Source organism: Camelus bactrianus, chromosome 18, assembly GCF_048773025.1.
Source record: "Camelus bactrianus isolate YW-2024 breed Bactrian camel chromosome 18, ASM4877302v1, whole genome shotgun sequence".
Classification (NCBI taxonomy): domain Eukaryota; kingdom Metazoa; phylum Chordata; class Mammalia; order Artiodactyla; family Camelidae; genus Camelus; species Camelus bactrianus.
This window is the reverse complement of record NC_133556.1, coordinates 3,990,879-4,004,019: the sequence shown is the minus strand read 5'-3', so window position 1 is coordinate 4,004,019 and position 13,141 is coordinate 3,990,879. Positions and strand designations below refer to the sequence as shown.

The 13,141-nt window shown below is 56.5% G+C and overlaps 1 protein-coding gene across 5 annotated transcripts in view; it reads right to left on the bottom strand.

The window, feature by feature from the left end:
* The window catches only part of GRID2IP (Grid2 interacting protein), a 34,924-nt gene that overhangs the window by 5,741 nt on the left and 16,042 nt on the right, over positions 1 to 13,141 (bottom strand). For 3 of the 5 annotated variants that reach the window (XM_074345625.1, XM_074345624.1, XM_074345623.1), the window contains 14 exons: positions 11,669 to 11,738; positions 11,086 to 11,180; positions 10,567 to 10,750; positions 8,277 to 8,422; positions 6,593 to 6,742; positions 6,228 to 6,325; positions 5,931 to 6,048; positions 4,795 to 5,150; positions 4,037 to 4,453; positions 2,371 to 2,458; positions 1,477 to 1,554; positions 774 to 970; positions 297 to 452; positions 88 to 174 (listed from right to left, as the gene is read on the bottom strand). In XM_074345625.1, the coding sequence (XP_074201726.1) occupies positions 88 to 174; positions 297 to 452; positions 774 to 970; positions 1,477 to 1,554; positions 2,371 to 2,458; positions 4,037 to 4,453; positions 4,795 to 5,150; positions 5,931 to 6,048; positions 6,228 to 6,325; positions 6,593 to 6,742; positions 8,277 to 8,422; positions 10,567 to 10,750; positions 11,086 to 11,180; positions 11,669 to 11,738 (2,240 nt within the window). Of the gene's footprint in view, positions 1 to 87; positions 175 to 296; positions 453 to 773; positions 971 to 1,476; positions 1,567 to 2,370; positions 2,459 to 4,036; positions 4,454 to 4,794; positions 5,151 to 5,930; positions 6,049 to 6,227; positions 6,326 to 6,592; positions 6,743 to 8,276; positions 8,423 to 10,566; positions 10,751 to 11,085; positions 11,181 to 11,668; positions 11,739 to 13,141 lie in introns of all 5 variants that reach the window. The other 2 variants (XM_074345622.1, XM_074345621.1) reach the window with 1 other exon arrangement.

Here is a 13,141-nt window from a genome sequence, read left to right as displayed (position 1 = left end):
GCCTGTGGGCAGCCAGCTCCTCCTCCTGGGGGAAGGGCCTCAGTGGTAGAGCAAACTCATGGATGACTGCCCGTCTGGCCCCCTCACCTCCGTCAGGAAGTTGATTTTGAAGCCTGTGGTCTTGTTGGTTTTGGGCTGTCCATCGTTGAGATAGTTGCCCATGGCCAACACAAACTGTGGAGAGAAAGGTGGGCAGGTCCTGCCCAGGCCCTACCCACTCCCTGGCCCCTCTCAGGCTGGAAGCCCCAGGGGGCAGAAGGGCAGGTGGAGTGACATGAGAGAGGGTGGACCCTGACCTCCAGGATCTTGGCGAGCTTCCGGCTGTTCTTGAGCTCAAGGGAGGCCTGGCGCAAGCACTCCAGGCTGCCTCGGATCTCTTCTGTCTTCTCCTGAAGGGTGGCCTGGAAGTGGAGGCTGCGCAGGCGGGTCTTGTATTCAGGAACTGACAGCATCTGCCGCGGAGTCAGGGCCTGGAGTCATCTGTCCCGCCCGCGGAAGACCCACTGCCCCAGGCCAGCCTGCGGTGGGGGTCAGCGGGCTGCCCGGTATCCCCTTAGGAAAAGTAAGCACACCTCTGGGGGCACTCTCATCCCATCTACCTTAGATTCTAAGAGAGAACTGGCTGTTAAAGGCGTCAAATCGGGACTCAGGTGTGAGCGCAGTGGCGGGAGGGGAGAGGGACCCACGCTCACGAGAGACCCGAGGGAGGAGGCGGAGGCCGAGGCCGCTGGGCAGCAGCCCCTACCCCTGGGTAGGGTTCTCGGCTGCAGCACCTGCAGGACGAACTGGTCGGGCTCGCTGAGGCGGCCGGGCGCCTCGAGGAAGGCCTGGTAGCGCTGCTCCTCGTCGGCATCGGGCGCGAAGAGCAGCAGTTGCGCCAGGTGCGCGGGCTCCAGGCGCCGGGGCTCCATGCTCATGAGCACCTGCCGCAGCTCCGCCGGGCTCAGCTTCAGGTGCGCCAGCAGGATGGCTGTGGGCGGGGCCGCGAGCATGAGCCGGGGCGGGGCCGGGGCGGAGAGAGGGCAGGGCTTCGAGTCACCTGGGCTACTGGGTGAAGCCTGGGGGCGTGGCAAGGAACCGGGGTGGGGCAGGAGCCGACTCAGAGATGGAGAACGTCCTTCCTGAGACCGATTAAAGGGCGAGGGTGGGGTTCTCGAGGAGACCAGAAATTGAGTGGGGCCTGTGGAGGTAGGGCCAGAGAACTACGGAGGGTCCTGAGTAGGGAGGGTAGAGGAAGCGGCTGGAGGCAGGGACAGAACTGGGGAGCCAATTACAGAATGAGGGCGGGGCCGATGAGGGGCGCCAAGGCCTGTACCTGCGCCCGGTGGGACCTGGGAGGGGACTTTCACCTAGCAGGTGTTGGGGACTCTCACGGCCTAATCTCCGTCATTCACCGGGGTGGGTCCGAGGCTCCGTGGCCCAGGGGACGCGTCGTGTCTTGCCCCCAACAACCCTTGGGCATCCCCAGCCCCTCACAGGTGTTGTAGGCCTTCTTGTGGGACAGGATCTCCACCACCTCCTTCTTCCTGAAGGGCTCAGGCCCGGGTACCGGCTCTGGAAGGGAAACTGATGGTTTAATGAGGGGAGGCTAGGCCGAGGCTGCTGTGCAAGGGCCCAAGAGGAGGAATGTGGCCACACCCCACAGCCCAGATGCTCCTGACCATGGACGTGCCTGAGTCAGATGCAGGTGTCCACACCTTCCTCATTCCTCAGCCTCCTACTTAGGGACTCTGGGGTCCAGTCACACACTCAGAATGTGTGGCTTGTGTGTGTGTGTCCCTCCCCCACCCTCCCTCCCCTGGGCCCTTGGGACAGAGCTGGCCCTATAAGGGGAACCAATCATCTCTCGACCTTGCAGATACTTCCTGGATAGAAAATGACCTTTCTCTTCCATCCAGGGTCCACCTTTCACACACAATATCTCTGACTGCCTGGAGCCCCACCCAACAACTAAAGGGGTAAGGGGAGAGAGAGAGAGAGATACTGGGAGGGATATCTGTCCACCTTATTCTGGCTGTGTGACTTTGAGTAAATTAACTGGCCTCTCTGTGCTTCCTCATCAGGAGGTTGGGGCAGTCACAGTCCCTATCTTGTACAGTTGACACAGGGTTAATTTAGAAACAGGAGTGTCTGACACAGGGTTAATTTAGAAACAAGAGTGTAAGAATGCAATGAATGACAACTATTATCTCCATTTTGAGGTGGGAAGACTGAGGCTCCAAGAAGTTAAGTAACTCAGGGACACGTAAGAAAAGGGCAGTCTGTGCAGACCTCGGGGACTCTAAGCCCCAAGACACCACAGAAGGCAGTGGTTGGGCTGCCACAGGGCACCTGGTTTCTGGGCCCCCCTAGGGCCCTCCGGCCACTTACTAGCAGGTTTCTGGGTGCCAAAGTGGAGCTCCAGGTCAAGGTATTTCACCATGTCGCTCAGCTTGTCATAGTCAGAGTCTTCCCCGAGCTGCAAGGGAGTGGGAGTTTCAGAGTGAGGAAGAACACAGGCAACGGGACTGCCATCCCCTACCGCCCCCACCCTCTAAGGGCCACCCTCTGAGCACTGGCGGGGTTGGGGGAGAGCCTCCATCAAGCCCTGGGATAAACCTAGTGGTGGGAGGAGGGTTCCCAATGCTGGGGAAACCGAAGCAGGGAAGTGCCAGGGGCTAAGAGCTGGGCAGGTGGCTGTGATGAATGGTCTGGATGAGAGGTGACAATCTAAGAGGGCCATATGGAGCTTGACAGGGGGTGAGGATGGGGTGCTTGCCACAAGGAGATCCCAAAGGGAGGACAGGCAGAAAAACAAAGTGTCACAACATGGCTGCAGGGCAGGGACACCTGGTATGGATTTGGGCTTGGTCAGATGCATGACCTGTGCCCCTGTGTCCACCTTCAGTAACCAGCTGAAGGGCCATTCTGCAGAACAAGGCTTGCAGGCCCATCCGAGGCTGGTAGGAGTGAGGTCTCTAGGGGGCCCAGTAAGTCCCTGTTTGTGACTTTGTCCTGCTGAGAATCCTCAGGAGCAGCAGGGAAAGGTTCCCTGGAGATGTGGGCTGATGCCAACTCGGATGGGAAGGCAGGAGCCAGAAAGGGGACCCAGGAGATGGCAGTGGGAAAAAGTGACAGGCACACCCCAACAGAGGGTGGCTACAGGTGCGGGCACGCTATTGGTCTCAATAGGGTTGAGGATGATGGTGGGAATGAGCACTGGGATGGAGCAGCCCCAGAAGCTGGAGGGTTCTCAGGCCATATTAAAAGGAGTATGATGTCCAGGTCACAGGAGATGAAAACTCTGTTTTCTCCTCTGGGCTGGTTAAGCCCCACTGGGGGTTCCATTAGGGGTCTGCCCTTTGACAGACTGTGAGGCTAGAAAATACATTCTAGGGGAATGACCTGAAGAACAGGGAGGGGATGAAACTTGCTCATCTAACAGGCTGGTTGTCTGTGGAAGAGGAAATATACTTGCTCTGCCTGATTTCAAAGGGCAGGACAGACAGCAGGGCATGAGAATTTTGGAGAGACACAATTTCAGAGCAATACAAGGATTGGATGGTGAAAACCATCCAGTGAGGAAAGAGATTCCTTGACAGGTAGTGAGTTCCCCGTCACTGGAGGTATTCATGTATACACTGGCAGTATTTTTTGGGAGGAAATTCAAGCATCAAAGTGAAAGGGTAGAGGCTGTTGTTCAGGGATTTGGACCAGCTGTCCTTCTAAGAATCCTTCAGTCTTGGATCCTGTGAACAAACTACTCATGGTAGAAAGTCAGACAGTCTGAAGGCCAGTGATTCCCTAACCAGTTGTCCTTCTCTTGGCTCTAAGAGCCTAAGGGAGCTATTCAAATCTCAAGAGTGATAGGTTTCAAGGTGCCATTTCTGGGTGTCCCCAGTGTGTCATTGGCTCAGGGACACAGATGCCTCAGGGACAAGAGGACCAGGGGATGTTCAGCTGATGTTGAAGAGGCCCAGAAATGAGTCTCGCCTTCACTGCTGCTGCCCAAGCCCCTCCCCTGGTGTAGAGCTCTCCTGGTCTCCAGGTCACCTACCTGTCCCCAGATGGTGCCTTCTGAGTTCTCCACCTGCTCCCACCGCAGGCGCTTGACGCTCATGTGGCTGGTCTCACTGCGGCGGTGGCCCAGACCCCGGGACAGCATGGGGGGTGCACAGGGGACAGGTGGGGGCAGGGGTGGTGGGGGTGGTGGTGGGACTGGGTGGCTGAGCTGGGCGAGAGGCTTGCCCAGCGTCTGAGTGGGGCCCCGGGGACCATCAGGGGTGCGGGAGCTGGGCTTGGGGTCGTGGAAGGGCAGGGGTGGCGGTGGGGGGGGGCTGAGCGGGGGTGGGGGGATGTGGTCAGAGATGGAGGAGTAGGTCAGGGAGCTGCCCTCCTCACTGCTGCTGATGCACTCGCTGGCGCTGCTCCTCTCATTGGTGACAAAGCTGCCCTGGTCGTCATGGAAGCTCATCTAATGGGGACAGAGCAAGGGGTGGGAGAGCAAGGCTGGGCCCAGGGAGACTGGAGGACAGGGCAAGGAGTAGGATAGCCTGGGGCAGCGGATAGGATGGCCTGACAGTGTGTGGCGTAGCCTGGGACAAGGAACGGGGCACCCTCGGGTAAGGAGTGTTACAGTTTAAGCCCAGGGTGGGGTACCCTGGGACAGCCTAGGATGGACTGGGGCAGGCGGAGGGGAGCATGGGGCAAGTATCCAGGGCAACAGGCCTCTTGCAGGAGACTGGGGCCACTGTCCCTTACAGACCCCCAGATCACCCCGGCCCCTGTGCCCTCCACATCTGCCTGCACGCTCACCTCTTCATAGTCATTCTCAGGGCTCAGGAAGTCATCCACGATGGTGACCCTGGGGCCCAGCTGCTCACTCAGCGCATCCAGGAAGCGGTCAGTATCCCGGCTTCGTGCCGGACGGGAGAAGGTGAAGAGCTTCCTGCGGCTGGGTGGGCAGCCGGGGTCTGGGCTGGGGGGGCTGTCAGAGTGGGTGGGCCCGGAGCCTGGCTGTGGGGAGGGCGCCCTGCTGCTGTCCAGGCTGGCGTAGGGGTGGGACTCGGAGCTGCTGGGGGAGGCCAGGCCCTCTGAGCACAGTGGGTAGTAGCAGGGAGAGGGCAGGAGCCGCTCACCGGGCCATGAGTCGCTGGACAGGGTCCTGGGCCCTGGGGTGGGGGATGGAGCAAAAGGACCCCTCTTCAGTGGGTACCGGGGTTCCAGGTACAGGCTGGAGGTGAGGGGCCCAGGGCCAATTGGCTCTGTGTCCCTGGGCACCTTCCTTTCCCTCTCTGGACACAGTGCAGGAAGACCCTGTGTGACTCTGCCTCCCCAGGCTCTTCCCTGAGGATGATCAAAGGCCTGAGTGGGCAGAGGGAGCACTGCTTAGCCCAGGACCAGCGGACCCCAGCTCATCTTGGAAGGGATACCAGGGTCTCACCCAGGACCCACTGACCACAAGTTAAGGGTGTGGGGTTTCCAAACCCCAGACCAAGGGTCATGAGGCACCCCCCACACCCAGCAGCCCCTTGGCTCACAGGAACATCACCCAGGGGTCCGGCCTTCCAAACTGCAGAGAAACCATTATGTGTGTCTGTGAGCAACCATCTTCCCAGCTGTGCCATTCATAGAGCAATGTATGCATGCACTTAATAGTTTACCCAACAGCTACCTGCTAACCTGGGGACTCCTATGGGGGCAGCCCTTTGCTCTTCTACATCCACAGCAGGGGTGAGGATCAGAGGGGACATGGAAGGAGCCAGGACAATCCTAACCTTGATGGCAGCTAGCCTCAGAGGCTGCTGGGGTTCCACACATTCAACCCTATGGCCATGGAGCAAAGAGGGCTGTCTAGGAGTATGTCTGGAGGTGGGGGCCACACCCAGACAGACAGCCAGGAGGACAGAGGCCAGTGCTGCCCTCAGGAGCCAGGGCTGGAGAGCCCCTACCTGCTGTGCGGGCTGCGCTGGGCACTGGTGGGGAGGCACGGGATCTGGAGGTGGTCCCCATCTTCCCTTTGAAGCTGCTGCTCAGTCGGGACTCAAGCTCTGCGTAGACTGCTGACATCTTTGTGGGGAGGAGGTGGGGACGAGTCCAGCCTGCTCTTACCTCCCCCATGTGGCCCTAATATGGCCTCAGAGGCCAGGCCTACGTGGTCTGGGAGGCAAGGGTCTGCCCCAGCTCCATGGGCCACCCATTCCCAGCTCCCCACTGACCCCAAAAGCAGGGCAGAGAGAAGGTCTCACCATCTTGGGGTTGGGGGTCTCGGGGAGGGATGTGCCATCGCCCGCCTGGCGCTCGCCTGGTATCAGAGGAAGAGGCATCTCCGGACACTCACTGGGCCCTGTCGAGGAACAAGGAGGGCCAAGTCCACAGCAGGTGGGAGGGTTGTATAGTGACAGCCTCTGAGTTCTAGGACTCAGGCCCCAGCCCAGATCCAGTAGGGGCCACAGAAAAGGAACACCAAGCCCTCCAGACCAGGGTGGCAGGGGGGGCGGCTACTCAGCCCATTTCCGGGGACTTCTCATCTCGTCAAGCCCATTTTGCAGGTGGGAAAACAGCCCTGGTCGCACCCTCCCACCCACTCTAGCCTTTCGGTTCAGGGACTTACCACACCCGAGGCCGGCCTCCAGGCCCTGGGACCGGAGGCTGCGGCGGGACATGGAGGAGGCCCTCAGCGAGCTCCGTGGATGGGGCTCCGGCACCGGCTCTGGCTCGGGCTCCAGCTCGGGCTCCAGGTCCAGGGCGGGCTCGGGCTCTGCTGTGAGACGCAAAGGGGAGATGGGCCCCTTGTCTTCTCAGCCAGACAAGGAGCCTCCAGGAGGGTGAGAGCAGCAGCCGTCTGCACTGATCTGTGAGCCCCCGCCCTGCTGGGCTCTAGGACCACTGTCCAGGGGAATCCCTGGGGTGAGAAGCTGGGCGCCGGGCAGAGGATGGATATGGGGTGGGGTCAGCCTGAGGATGAAGGCCGGGCCTCTTCTCATGACAGGAGCCTAGGACCCATGCTTCCAAGGTCTTGACACCACAGGGGCGTGTGGGGTGAAGATTCTGGGTCTAGGGAGATGGGTGGTGGGACATCTGCTGCCCAGCCTGTACCCTGAGCCCAAACCCTCAGCCTTCCCCCAACAAACCGTGGGTCCCCAGGACTAGGGTTAGTGGGAGCACGGGGGCCAGCATGTAGGAGCTCTGCAGGCTGTGAAGAGCAGGTGCAGTGCCCGGGAAAGGTGCCCAGGGTCTGGCCCACTTTCAAGGCCCCCATCCTACGTGGTGAAGCCCGTGGTTGTGGGCAAATGGGACACACACCCTGGAACAGGGGACAGCAGCACGGAGCTGTGGCGGAACGTGGCCCAGCAGGACCTTGGGTGAGTCTGCGCACAGCAGAGGGAAAGCAGCACCCTTGCCCCTTTCCTGTTTGCCCATTTCTGTCCCCCTCTAACCTCAGAAGAAGCTAATTTTAGGAATGAGATCACTAAGCAATTGAAACCAGCTCCTGACTTCTGCTCCCCTGAATGCACACCATGCCTTGCTTAACCTGTTGATTCTTTTCCTACATAAAAAGAAGGAAAAATGAAGTACTTAAAGAATGATTAGCTGTCTACCCACGACAGTCCCCTTAGTGATCCTGCAGGCAGAGCACGGGGACAAGGTAACTCTGAAGAGTGAGTCAGACGGTCTGCTCACAGTGGAGAATGATGCTGAGGCCAACCTCCTGCCTCCACGATTCACTGAAATTCTTCCCCCATTTTCCCCTTTAAAAACTATCATGACTGAACAGAACCTTTGGAGTTGGTCTCTGGACATAAGTGTACCATTTCCCCAAACTGCCGGCTTTTTCGATTGAAGAAACTTTCCCTTCTACAGACTCTTTCGAATTATTGGCTTTTGAGCTGCAAGCAGCCGAATGTGAGTTCAGTAACCAGAGCCCACCAGGTTCACTGTGAGCTCACCATCCAGGAGACAGTGACTACACAGACTTCTTAATCTGTGCCACACTTCCCGGGATGCCAAGCACAACCTCTGTGGTCACCCCCATTTTGTGGACGAGAAATCTGAGACCCCGGTGTGAGGCAGGCGGTCTACAGTCTAAGGGTCCTCTGCGCATGCTGCCTTAAGGGCCAGGCTGGGCAGGCGCACCTGTGGGCCCAGCCCGGGCTGTCGGGCTGTCGGCAGGTATTAGCAGGGCCATGGGCGCGTCTGCGTGTGGAAGGGGCCCAGCTCGGCTGTAACAGCTCACCGGTGAGAACAGGCGTCTGGCTCCTCACCCGCTGGGCGGGGCAGGGGGTGGGCCTGCTTACCGGTCATGGCCAAGAAGCAGGCGATTTTCTCCTGGCAGAGCTCCTGCTCCTCATAAGTCAACAGCTGGTAGATGAACTGCCAAAGGACCTGCTTGGCGGGCGTGTCCAGCACCGGGTAGACGTCGACGATGAGGGTGTCGATGTTCCTGGTGGGGGTGGGGGCACAGGAGCAAGGGGTTCATGGCTCAGGGGCCCGCCAGAGGGCACAGGGTGGGGGACCAGGGGCCCACTTCCAGGCCACAGAACTCCTCAGCCTCATGCCTTTCCCCTCCTCCCCAAGACAGAGAAGGAGGCAGGGAGGCAGGCTCTGCAGACAGGCTGCCCAGATTCAAATCCTAGCTCTGCTTCATACCAGCCAAGAGACCTTTCTCAACTTACTAATTTCTCTGTCTCAGTTTCCTCCTCTGCAAAATGGGAGATAAAAATAGCACCTACTGCACAGAGCCGCTGTGAAGATTAAAGCATACAGAGTGTGCTGGGAAAGGTGCCTCACTCTGTCAGGGGCTGGCCAACCATGGCCCAAAGACCGAAATCTGGCCAGCCACCTGCTTTAGTAAAGAAAGTTTTATTGGAACGTGACCATGCCTATCGGCTTATATCTTGTCTACGGCTATTTTCAAGGTACAACAGCAGAGCTGAAGGGTTTCAACTGTATGGCCTACAAAGCCTGAAATATTTGCTATTTGGCCCCTTATAACAAGCATTTGCTGAGGGAGGATGTAGCTGAGTGGTACCGTACGTTCTCAGCACGCACGAGGTCCTGGGTTCAATCCAAGTACCTCCATTAAAAAAAAAATACATACATAAGCCTAATTACCTTCCCCACCCCCCAAAATAATTTGCTGATCCCTGCATTATACAGAAAAAATAAAACTGAACCTCACATAACACCACACATCAGGATGAACTCAAGTGTATAAAAGACCAAACTGTGGACGGTACAATTATAAAATTAAGAGATGATAAGGTAGGAGATATCTTTTGACCAAGGGGGAGGGAAGGACTTTTCAAGCAAAATTTCAAAAGCCAAAGCTAGAAGGCCCCAAATGTATTGAATTTGATTATACAAAATCAAGAATACCTGTTCAAAGCAGTACAGCTTGGACCCGTTAATATTAGATATAACAAAAGTAATAACAGAGTAACAGACGGCAGAAGATGTTTATAATGTCTAAAATCAATGAGGAGTCTGTATCTAAGAGATAGAGGGAACTCTAGGAAATTCAAGTTTTGCTTTTTGGAACTGTCTGGGTTTTTTCCAAACCTATTTGATCTGTGGCTGGCTGAATCTGTGGATGCAGAGCCCACAGATACAGAGGGCTGACTACAGATGTTGTAACTTGGATGGACGTCAAAAACACACTGAATAGAAGAAGCCAGATGTGGAAGTCCATATAGTGTGTGAAGTCCATATAGTGTGTGATTCCATTCATATAAAATGCCCAGAACAGGGAACTCTACAGAAATAGAAAGTAAATTAGTGCTGTTCAAGGTGAGGGGGGAGCAAGGTCCGGGGGTGACAGTGAAAGGATTCGGGCTTCTTTCTGAGGTGATGGAAATGTTCTAAAATGAAGTGTGACAATGGTTACATGTATTTGTGAATGTACTAAAAACCAGTGTGTTGCCACTCAATGGGGAATTGTATGGTGTGTGAAATATATTTTAACAAATTTCTTTTTGTTTAAACAAGAGAGAAAGTAGAAAGAAAGAAAGAAAGAAAGAAAGAAAGAAAGAAAGAAAGAAAGAAAGAAAGAAAGAAAGAAAGAAAGAAAGAAAGAAAGGAAGGAAGGAAGGAAGGAAGGAAGGAAGGAAGGAAGGAAGGAAGGAAGGAAGGAAGGAAGGAAGGAAGGGAAGGGAAGGGAAGGGAAGGGAAGGGAAGGGACAGGACATGTGGTTGGCTTTGCATGGACCATGACAACGACTCTCTGGGCTGAGGAGTGAGATAAAACACTCTTGTTGCTGCTGAGGTGCAAAAAGAAAGGCAAAACCCAACCCCAGCAGGGCCAGGCTGGTGGTGAGCGCCCCTGTAGGGTGTTGTGAGGGTCCTACCAACAACAACGCTGCAACTGCCTCACTTCCCACAGGAGGCTGGGACGTGCCCAGGTCACATGGCTGGGAGATTTCAGAGCCTGGTTTGTTCTGGGGCAGCCTGACTGCCCCATCCCGGGGCCCCTGTATCCACTGCTGCCTTCCTTGTGCCTCCCTCAGGCAGGGAGATTCGGATGCTGAGTCTGAGCAGGATTTAGGGTCCACCCAGGGCAGGTCCCCACCACCACTCTGGCCTGGCCACCTGTGCTGGAAGAAGCTCTCAAGGGCTCTGCAGACCCCATAGCGCTCCGGAGGCGTGAGCAGGTGCTCCAGCTGTTGGCTGAAAGTCCTCCCCTGCACCCGGATGCTGGACGGCAGGATCTCCGCCACCCACTGCAGGGAGGTGAGCGCCGAGGATGGGTTGGGGGAATCCATAGAGTCAGAGTCTGCAGGGACCACAGGAAGGAGGGGCAAAAATGACCCAGGTTCCCTAGGACAGTTGCGGTTTCCCTGGCAGCTGGGGCTAGGGGAACTTCTGGAGTGGGGGTGAGTGCCATGCATTGGAGGTACACCTGCTGCCAGCAGCTGAGGACGGGGATGGAGGAAGAGCCCTGGGCAGCGTCCCTGAGGCTGCCCCACTGAGTTTTACAGCACCACCTTGGGAGGGAATCTGCAGGTTTTGGGGAAAGCAGAGACTTCTGTAGACTCATAAATCCCACACACAGCAACCCCAACAGGGTCTCTGTGGGCCGAGGCAGCCAAGGGGCAGTGGGGGTCTCACCGCTGGCAAACGGGACGAGCCCCTCCTCCACCACCAGCGTGGGCATTGCACCACTGCCCTGCAGCATGGACACCACCTTGTCGTGGGAGCAGTTCCTGCCAAGCAGAGATGGCCCAGGAGGGCCTGACCAGGATGAGCCCTGCCCACGGCCACCCGCCAAACCATCCTCTCCTGTGGGTAGAGGCCACATGGCAAGTCCACAGCTGGGTCATGACCAGAAGCCAGGGCCCTGCCTCTCTTGCTTGTTAATGTCTTCTGCAGGAAAAGCTCCAGGCCCAGGGCCAGCTGGACACTGCTGGGTACAGAAGATGTCATGCTTATGTCACCAGGGCTCCCTCTTAAGAGCAAGACACATATGATCCTTTCAACTCTGTGCCCCCTGAGTGGAGCTGGGGTGTTTCCTGGTTGGAAGGAAGAACAGACACCCTAGAGAGGGTGGGAGGGTGGGTTTCGGACCTCCCATAGGAAGAGGGACAGACTCTGGGGACCAACTGGTCAGAAGCCTATGGCCTGGGTGTCCCAAGAATCAGGAGTCCTGGTGACTGTTTGTCACCAAGCTCTGTTGTTCCCTGTAGCCTCTGACCTCATGTCCAGTCCGTTGAGAAAGAGGATCCGGTCACCAGACTTGAGGGAAGCATTGTCAGCCGGGCTCCCTGGAAGCGAGAAGAGCGGGCTTGCTGCAGGGCGTGGCATGCCTGCTCCTCTTGGAACTGTGAGTAACACACTATCTTTACTAACAGCAGTCACCCCCTGATGGTTCCTGTTGGACTCACCAGGCCTGAATTATAATAAAACTGACATTTTCAGCACACGAACAGCTAATTCTCACTCTTTGCTTTAATGGCCCCGGAGATCAGACCTCACACAGTGCCTAACACCTGGAGAAGTGGGGGCTGGGGAGTTGGCTCCCGTGGACATAGATTTTTTCCCTTCTGCCTCTTCTGTTAGTCGTAATTCTACATTTGATTTGGAAGCAAGTGGGGGGAAAGGATACATGCCTAAATGAAATATGCTTTCAGATTGTGAGCAGTTGGTTCTCTCTTGAGGCTGTAAGGATTGTCAGGAGTGGAAGCAGAATGATCAGAGAAAACTTCCTGGGAGAGGGGGGCTTGAGGGAAATCCACTTCCTGGAACCGAAAGTGGGGAGAGGGTGATGGTGACGAAGCCACCGTGGCCACCTGGAAGTTTGGACCAGGCTGGGGTGGGAGGCCCCGAGGGGTAGAAGCCGGGGATTGAAGATCACTGGATCAGGAGTCAGGAGACCTCAGGTTCTAGTCCTTGATTTGCCAGAGTCTCTCTAGGCCTCAGCTCCCCCATCCGTAAAAGCTTCCACTGAACTATCCTTTTTGTTTCTTATGACAAAGAAAGTGTTACCAGCCTGGAGGTTGGGTTGGATTTTAACATGGCCCCAGGCCAAGCATCTCTGGCTACACAAATGGGAGAGGCAGGGAGGTAGGGGTGATGGTGGCACAGTTGGAAGAGACAGATCCAAAGAGGAGAGATTAATCATATCTAGAGGAAGCTCCGCAGAGAGCAGAGGCATTTTCTCTACAACAGTGTGTCAATGACTTAGTGATGCACAGATTCAAGAAGGACTGGAATATGTCAGTCATCAGGACTGGGTCTCAGAATAATCTGACGGCTGGAACAGTGATACAAAGGCACTGAGGCACTTTCCTCAGTGAGAAGAGCCCTTCTCACAAATCTGTGCACTGAAGATGTGAGGTGCAGAAGGGTGGAAGAACTCAGCAGCAGCAGGGTCACTGATGGGTTTGTGCCACTAGGAGCGTCACGTCCAGGTGTTGGGAGGGGATGGGTGCAGGACTGAGCAGGTAACTCAGCCTGCGGGGTGGTTATAGGGAGGGAGACTTCAGTTCAGTGCCAGGAGATATTTTTGCCCCATGGAGACCTTCCACAATGGAATGGGCTGCCTCGGCAAGAAATGATTCTTCCCTCCCACTGGAGGGGTGGGAAAGTGGGATCTCTTCACTGAGAAGCCTCTGTCTTCTTCGAGATATCACCATTCTGGGAGCAAGAAGAGGCAGGCCAGGTGGGA